Source organism: Anomaloglossus baeobatrachus, chromosome 7 (genome assembly GCF_048569485.1).
Source record: "Anomaloglossus baeobatrachus isolate aAnoBae1 chromosome 7, aAnoBae1.hap1, whole genome shotgun sequence".
Lineage (NCBI taxonomy): Eukaryota > Metazoa > Chordata > Amphibia > Anura > Aromobatidae > Anomaloglossus > Anomaloglossus baeobatrachus.
This window is the reverse complement of record NC_134359.1, coordinates 283,598,317-283,607,648: the sequence shown is the minus strand read 5'-3', so window position 1 is coordinate 283,607,648 and position 9,332 is coordinate 283,598,317. Positions and strand designations below refer to the sequence as shown.

At 42.9% G+C, this 9,332-nt stretch overlaps 1 protein-coding gene across 1 annotated transcript in view; it reads left to right on the top strand.

The window, feature by feature from the left end:
• The first annotated feature begins 336 nt into the window (after positions 1-336).
• Positions 337-9,332, top strand: part of RAB26 (RAB26, member RAS oncogene family) — a 263,120-nt gene continuing 254,124 nt past the window's right edge. The window contains exon 1 of the mRNA XM_075318300.1: positions 337-2,541. Within this exon, the coding sequence (XP_075174415.1) occupies positions 2,368-2,541 (174 nt within the window). The 5' untranslated portion in view covers positions 337-2,367. The remainder of the gene's footprint in view (positions 2,542-9,332) is intronic.

Sequence of the window (9,332 nt, the reverse complement as noted above, 5' to 3'; positions counted from 1 at the left end):
GGCTCGGCAACTAAAAGGTTAACCACCTGCCCTGGGGTCGCTGCAACTGCAAAGCATGTATTGACTCTCTCCGGAGGATTCATGCTGTGTCCTGCCCTCACTCAACAGCATTGTCTTTATACCCTGAGTGTGCGGATTACAGGAGGAGCTGAGGGAGGGACGCGGATTACAGGAGGGGCTGCAAAAGGCAGGGAAAACATCTGCCGGGGTTCATTTACATAACCACGCCCCTTGATGTTTTTTCATTGGCTGATAGATTCCCTTTTCCTAGTGTTAGCGCCTTGCAGTGCTGATTGGTTATCGCGCCTGTCAGTCAGAGCGGCACCACGCCCTCTTTGTAAGGCTGATACCTACCGGCGTCTGAGAGGTGAGAGGAAGCGGCGGCGGTGGATGAACATCCCGGGACCGGGAGCAGCACCGAGGACCCGGGGATACGGCTCAGTGCTAGGGGAGCAGGGCATGGAGGGGGCGCAGTGTACAGCCTCTGACATCAGGGGGTGCAGGGCGAGACTGTAGGGGGCGCTCTATTATTCCTGCAGTGCTATGTGACAGGGGGAGCCCTCAAAACTTCAGCTTGGGGTGCACAATATTAAATATAGGGAGCATTGATATAGAGGGTGCAGGCTATAACATACTAGGGGTGCACAATATTATATGTAGGGAGCATTGATATAGGGGGGTACAGGACATAAACTAGGGGTGCACAATATTATATAGAGGGAGCATTGATACAGGGGGTTCAGGATATATCATAATAGGGGTGCACATTACATTTTGGGTGCATTTATATAAAATTGAGGGTGCACCCAATATATTTAGGGTGCAACCTGTTGCATTGGGGTACACAGTATATTTGCCTTTGAGCTTGGGGTTCAGCCTTTATATAACCCATTGCTTTAGGGTACATGCAATATTAGGGTGCATTTATATTAAATTCAGAGGGCACGGTGTCTCATACTTGGGTGCACGCTCCATTATTTTTAGGGTGCACGCTCCATTATATTTAGGGTGCACGCTCCATTATTTTTAGGGTGCACGCTCCATTATATTTAGGGTGCACGCTCCATTATATTTAGGGTGCACGCTCCATTATATTTAGGGTGCACGCTCTATTATATTTAGGGTGCACGCTCCATTATATTTAGGGTGCACGCTCTATTATATTTAGGGTGCACGCTCCATTATTTTTAGGGTGCACGCTCCATTATATTTAGGGTGCACGCTCCATTATATTTAGGGTGCACGCTCCATTATATTTAGGGTGCACGCTCTATTATATTTAGGGTGCACGCTCCATTATATTTAGGGTGCACGCTCCATTATATTTAGGGTGCACGCTCCATTATATTTAGGGTGCACGCTCCATTATATTTAGGGTGCACGCTCTATTATATTTAGGGTGCACGCTCCATTATATTTAGGGTGCACGCTCTATTATATTTAGGGTGCACGCTCTATTATATTTAGGGTGCACGCTCCATTATATTTAGGGTGCACGCTCCATTATATTTAGGGTGCACGCTCCATTATATTTAGGGTGCACGCTATATTAAGGGTATATTAATTATATTTGGGGTCTGACCCTGTAAGATTGGGGGGCACAGGGTGTTAGATGAGCGGGCTGCCTGTATATAACGCCTGGTATTAGGGCGGAGGGAGGGTCTGTACCTGTTGCATTGAGGTGCCCCCTATTGTTTGCCAGCCTATCACGGTCCCCACTAGGTTTTAGGTGCAGGGTGCACGCTGTATTTTGGGGGCATTCTGCATTGTACTGTTAGATTGGGAGGCATCCTGTGTTTTGTTTGGGGGATCATGTAACTTGGGGGGGGAGTTCCTTGGATTTGGAGAACACAGCAGCAAGAGACCAGGTGAAAACAGACATCCAGGGAGCGCAGAGCGAGGGAGAGCGCGGAGGAGCCGGGAGCAGCAGCAACAGATTGCAGAGATCTAAGAGACCTCACAAAGCAGCAGAGACGTCAGCTGTCACCGGAGAGAGCGCGGTGAGTGACAGGAGCCGAGGAGGGGGGCAGCAGGGACCAGAGCCGGCGACAAGAGGGACTGCAGAACAAGGGCAGGAGCCGGCAAGCCCTGGAGGGGTCATTTTTGCCCCCACCTCATGACTGTTGTGTGATATTCAATCCATTACAATAGTGGACGCCCGGAGACTGCGCCTCAGATGTCAGGGGTTGTAGTCCAGTGATCCCCAACATCCTCCGAGACACTGAACAAAGCGCGAAACCCAACAGCACCTTCAGGGTGACTCCGGCTGCGAGTGACCCCCAAACAGTGACTCCGGCTGCGAGTGACCCCCAAACAGTGACTCCAGCTGCGAGTGACCCCCAAACAGTGACTCCTGCCGGCTGCACCATGTCCAGGAAGAAGAGTCAGAAGAGTAAAGGGAGCAGCTCCCCGGCCGCCTGCAGCGTCCCCCCCGCCAAGGAGAACGGCAAGGCGGGCGCCGAGACCCAGAGCAATGGCATGGCCATGTCCAGCCGGCCGTCCCTCAGCAACAGCGGAGAGTTCTATGACATCGCCTTTAAGGTGAGACCCTTTTAGAGGTTCCCGGGTATAACGGCTGGGGTCTCCCACGTGGAGGGGACAGAGCCCAGAAATGGGGGGGGAAATATTTATCTAGAAGTGTAAACAGGGTAGAAGAGTGTCAGTAGCCGGTGGAGTGTGGAATATTGTATAATGTACAGCGCTATATATACAGGGAGACGTGCGTGCTCTCCGAAAAAGAGGAGTACAAAGTGATTATAGTTATCACAGCAGGGAAGAAACATGGGGAAAACCCCTCTATCCATCCCTCTATCCATCCCTCTATCCATCCATCTATCTATCTATCCCTCTATCTATCCATCCCTTTATCTATCCATCCCTCTATCTATCCCTCTATCTATCCATCCCTCTATCTATACATCCCTCTATCTATCTATGCATCCCTCTATCCATCCCTCTATCTATCTATCCCTCTATCTATCCATCCCTTTATCTATCCATTCCATCCTTCTGTCTATCCCTCTATCTATACATCCCTCTATCTATTCATCCCTCTATCTATCCATCCCTCTATCCATCCCTCTATCTATCTATCCCTCTATCTATACATCCCTCTATCTATCTATCCCTCTATCTATACATCCCTCTATCTATCTATCCCTCTATCTATACATCCCTCTATCTATTCATCCCTCTATCTATCCATCCCTCTATCTATCTATCCCTCTATCCATTCCTCTAACTATCCATCTATCTACCTATCATTTATCCATCCCTCTATCTATCTATCTATCTATCTATCCCTCTATCCCTCTATCCCTCTATCTATCTCTCCCTCTATCTATCCCTCTATCTATCTATCTATCCTTCTATCTATCCCTCTCTCTATCTATCGATCTTTCTATCTCATTATCTATCTAGATATCGAGAATATGTCATACACAGCTGACTTCATCCATACCAGTATTATTCTCCTATAGAGCTGATGTATTGTGCTGTCCTTGATAATCTACACCTGTATTTGTCTACATTACATTCTAGAATAAAATAAGCTTCCGTCATCTCTACACTTTCCCTCATAGTATCCAGTATATGGGGTCTCTCCATATTATAGGGCTGTCAGATCCAGTGTAACTCTGACCACTGGAAGTGTCGTCATTTATATGATAGATGTCACTCATGGCATCGATGTATGCCGGGGGAGGGAGGAGGTGACGCCAGTTTTCGGCAGGACGGGCACAGTGGGTATTGAGAAGTCCATGTAGTGTTGGGGATTATTCCACAACTTGGTATGACAGCAATTCAATAGAAGAAGTAAAAAAAAAGATCCGCAACCTCCGTGTCCTGTAGTAATATCTACAGATGTTTACAAGAGCCTGGAAGACATCTAGGAGATTATTACAGGAAAGTCTGTAATAGTCCAGTGATCGTAAGATCATCAGGAAGCTATTTTCTACAAGATACAGTTAGGTCCAGAAATCTTTGGACAGTGACACAATTTTCGCGAGTTGGGCTCTGCATGCCACCACATTGGATTTGAAATGAAACCTCTACAACAGAATTCAAGTGCAGATTGTAACGTTTAATTTGAAGGTTTGAACAAAAATATCTGATAGAAATTGTAGGAATTGTCACATTTCTTTACAAACCCTCCACATTTTAGGAGGTCAAAAGTAATTGGACAAATAAACCAAACCCCAAAAAAAATTTTTATTTTCAATATTTTGTTGCGAATCCTTTGGAGGCAATCACTGCCTTAAGTCTGGAACCCATGGACATCACCAAACGCTGGGTTTCCTCCTTCTTAATGCTTTGCCAGGCCTTTACAGCCGCAGCCTTCAGGTCTTGCTTGTTTGTGGGTCTTTCCGTCTTAAGTCTGGATTTGAGCAAGTGAAATGCATGCTCAATTGGGTTAAGATCTGGTGATTGACTTGGCCATTGCAGAATGTTCCACTTTTTTGCACTCATGAACTCCTGGGTAGCTTTGGCTGTATGCTTGGGGTCATTGTCCATCTGTACTATGAAGCGCCGTCCGATCAACTTTGCAGCATTTGGCTGAATCTGGGCTGAAAGTATATCCCGGTACACTTCAGAATTCATCCGGCTACTCTTGTCTGCTGTTATGTCATCAATAAACACAAGTGACCCAGTGCCATTGAAAGCCATGCATGCCCATGCCATCACGTTGCCTCCACCATGTTTTACAGAGGATGTGGTGTGCCTTGGATCAGGTGCCGTTCCCTTTCTTCTCCAAACTTTTTTCTTCCCATCATTCTGGTACAGGTTGATCTTGGTCTCATCTGTCCATAGAATACTTTTCCAGAACTGAGCTGGCTTCATGAGGTGTTTTTCAGCAAATTTAACTCTGGCCTGTCTATTTTTGGAATTGATGAATGGTTTGCATCTAGATGTGAACCCTTTGTATTTACTTTCATGGAGTCTTCTCTTTACTGTTGACTTAGAGACAGATACACCTACTTCACTGAGAGTGTTCTGGACTTCAGTTGATGTTGGGAACGGGTTCTTCTTCACCAAAGAAAGTATGCGACGATCATCCACCACTGTTGTCATCCGTGGACGCCCAGGCCTTTTTGAGTTCCCAAGCTCTCCAGTCAATTCCTTTTTTCTCAGAATGTACCCGACTGTTGATTTTGCTACTCCAAGCATGTCTGCTATCTCTCTGATGGATTTTTTCTTTTTTTTCAGCCTCAGGATGTTCTGCTTCACCTCAATTGAGAGTTCCTTAGACCGCATGTTGTCTGGTCACAGCAACAGCTTCCAAATGCAAAACCACACACCTGTAATCAACCCCAGACCTTTTAACTACTTCATTGATTACAGGTTAACGAGGGAGACGCCTTCAGAGTTAATTGCAGCCCTTAGAGTCCCTTGTCCAATTACTTTTGGTCCCTTGAAAAAGAGGAGGCTATGCATTACAGAGCTATGATTCCTAAACCCTTTCTGCGATTTGGATGTGAAAACTCTCATATTGCAGCTGGGAGTGTGCACTTTCAGCCCATATTATATATATAATTGTATTTCTGAACATGTTTTTGTAAACAGCTAAAATAACAAAACTTGTGTCACTGTCCAAATATTTCTGGACCTAACTGTATCTATCTATCTACCCATCCCTCTATCTACCCATCCTTCTATCTACTTATCCCTCTATCTACTTATCCCTCTATCTATCTATCCCTCTATCTATCCCTCTATCTATCCCTCTATCTATCCCTCTATCTATCCCTCTATCTATCCCTCTATCTATCCCTCTATCTATCCCTCTATCTATCCCTCTATCTATCCCTCTATCTATCCCTCTATCTATCTATCCCTCTATCTATCTATCCCTCTATCTATCTATCCCTCTATCTATCTATCCCTCTATCTATCTATCCCTCTATCTATCTATCCATCTATCTATCTATCCCTCTATCTATCTATCCCTCTATCTATCTATCCCTCTATCTATCTATCCCTCTATCTACCTATCCCTCTATCTACCTATCCCTCTATCTACCTATCCCTTTATCTATCTATCCCTCTATCTATCCCTCTATCTATCCCTCTATCTATCCCTCTATCCATCTATCTATCTATCTATCCCTCTATCTACCTATCCCTCTATCTACCTATCCCTCTATCTACCTATCCCTCTATCTACCTATCTATCTATCTACCTATCTATCTATCTACCTATCTATCTATCTATCTATCTATCCCTCTATCTATCCCTCTATCTATCTATCTATCTATCTATCTATCTATCTATCTATCCCTCTATCTATCCCTCTATCTATCCCTCTATCTATCCCTCTATCTATCTATCTATCTATCTATCTATCTATCTATCTATCTATCTATCTATCTATCTATCTATCTATCTATCTATCTATCTATCCCTCTATCTATCCCTCTATCTATCCCTCTATCTATCCCTCTATCTATCCCTCTATCTATCCCTCTATCTATCAAATCAAATAAGCTTTATTGGCAGGACCAAATACAAATTAGTTTTGCCAAAGCAAGTGTACATTAGGGGCTGGGGCTGTGGGGATGGGGGGTGGGGACTGTAGGAAGGATGGATGGGGCACATCCAGGGTGGGGACTGTGGGGGCACTTCTAGGATGGGGGCTATGGAAGTCCATGGCTTATGATGGGGCATATCCAGGGTGGGGACTGTAGTAACGGTGGTTGGGGCATATCCAGGGTGGGGATTGGGGGGGCCACATCTGGGATGGGGGGCTATGGAAGTCCATGACTTATCATAGTTCTCTTTCTGGAAGTCTATGGCATTCGCTCACATACCGCGCTGCTATCTCCACTGCGCTCTCTTCTTCCCCCAGCAGGATATATATTTTCTCTTCCTCCTTCATGGAGCTGAAATCCGGGAAGAGATGGGAGAGTCTCCTGAAGTGAGTGTCCCTCACTGCTGAGTACTTGGTGCAGTGTAGCAGGAGGTGGGTTTCATCCTCCAGGGCCTCCAGGTCACAGTGTTGGCACAGTCTGTCCTCCCTTGGCTTGTAGCTCTGCTTGTGTCGGCCGGATTCGATGGCTAGACTGTGGGCACTGAGTCTATATCGGCTCAGGGTCCTGCGGTCTCTGGGGTCCGGGAGTTTCTCCAGATACGGGGTCAGTCTGTAGTCTCTCTGTAGACTCTGGTACGTGGTCAGTTTCTGTGAGGTGTTGATGTCGGTCCTCCAGTCACTGACACCTCTCCTGGCCCTCGTCTACCATCTTCCTGATTCTGGTTCTTGTCAGGCTGCTGTGATTGGTGATTTTGTCCAGTTGGGTTTGGGAGAGCTGTGCCCGGGGTCCTGGTTCATCTATCTATCCCTCTATCTATCTATCCCTCTATCTATCTATCTATCTATCTATCTATCTATCTATCTATCTATCTATCTATCTATCTATCTATCTATCTATCCCTCTATCTATCTATCTATCTATCCCTCTATCTATCTATCTATCTATCTATCTATCTATCTATCTATCTATCTATCTATCTATCTATCTATCTATCTATCTATCTATCTATCTATCCCTCTATCTATCTATCCCTCTATCTATCTATCCCTCTATCTATCCCTCTATCTATCTATCTATCTATCTATCTATCTATCTATCTATCCCTCTATCTATCTATCCCTCTATCTATCTATCTATCCCTCTATCTATCTATCTATCTATCCCTCTATCTATCTATCCCTCTATCTATCTATCTATCCCTCTATCTATCTATCTATCTATCCCTCTATCTATCTATCTATCTATCTATCTATCTATCTATCTATCTATCTATCTATCTATCTATCTATCTATCTATCTATCTATCTATCCCTCTATCTATCTATCTATCTATCTATCTATCTATCTATCTATCTATCTATCTATCTATCTATCTATCTATCCCTCTATCTATCTATCTATCTATCTATCTATCCCTCTATCTATCTATCCCTCTATCTATCTATCTATCTATCTATCTATCTATCTATCTATCTATCCCTCTATCTATCTATCCCTCTATCTATCTATCCCTCTATCTATCCCTCTATCTATCTATCTATCTATCTATCTATCCCTCTATCTATCTATCCCTCTATCTATCTATCCCTCTATCTATCTATCTATCTATCTATCTATCTATCTATCTATCTATCTATCTATCTATCTATCTATCTATCTATCTATCTATCTATCTATCTATCTATCTATCCCTCTATCTATCTATCCCTCTATCTATCTATCCCTCTATCTATCCCTCTATCTATCTATCTATCTATCTATCTATCTATCTATCTATCCCTCTATCTATCTATCCCTCTATCTATCTATCTATCCCTCTATCTATCTATCTATCTATCCCTCTATCTATCTATCCCTCTATCTATCTATCTATCCCTCTATCTATCTATCTATCTATCCCTCTATCTATCTATCTATCTATCTATCTATCTATCTATCTATCTATCTATCTATCTATCTATCTATCTATCTATCTATCTATCCCTCTATCTATCTATCTATCTATCTATCTATCTATCTATCTATCTATCTATCTATCCCTCTATCTATCTATCTATCTATCTATCTATCCCTCTATCTATCTATCCCTCTATCTATCTATCTATCTATCTATCTATCTATCTATCTATCTATCTATCTATCTATCCCTCTATCTATCTATCCCTCTATCTATCTATCCCTCTATCTATCCCTCTATCTATCTATCTATCTATCTATCTATCCCTCTATCTATCTATCCCTCTATCTATCTATCCCTCTATCTATCTATCTATCTATCCCTCTATCTATCTATCTATCTATCTATCTATCCCTCTATCTATCTATCCCTCTATCTATCTATCTATCTATCTATCTATCCCTCTATCTATCTATCCCTCTATCTATCTATCTATCTATCTATCTATCTATCTATCTATCTATCTATCTATCTATCTATCTATCCCTCTATCTATCTATCCCTCTATCTATCTATCCCTCTATCTATCTATCTATCTATCCCTCTATCTATCTATCCCTCTATCTATCTATCTATCTATCCCTCTATCTATCTATCTATCTATCCCTCTATCTATCTATCTATCTATCTATCTATCTATCTATCTATCTATCTATCTATCTATCTATCTATCTATCTATCCCTCTATTTATCTATCTATCTATCTATCTATCTATCTATCTATCTATCTATCTATCTATCTATCTATCTATCTATCTATCTATCTATCTATCTATCTATCTATCTATCCCTCTATCTATCTATCTATCTATCTATCTATCCCTCTATCTATCCCTCTATCTATCCC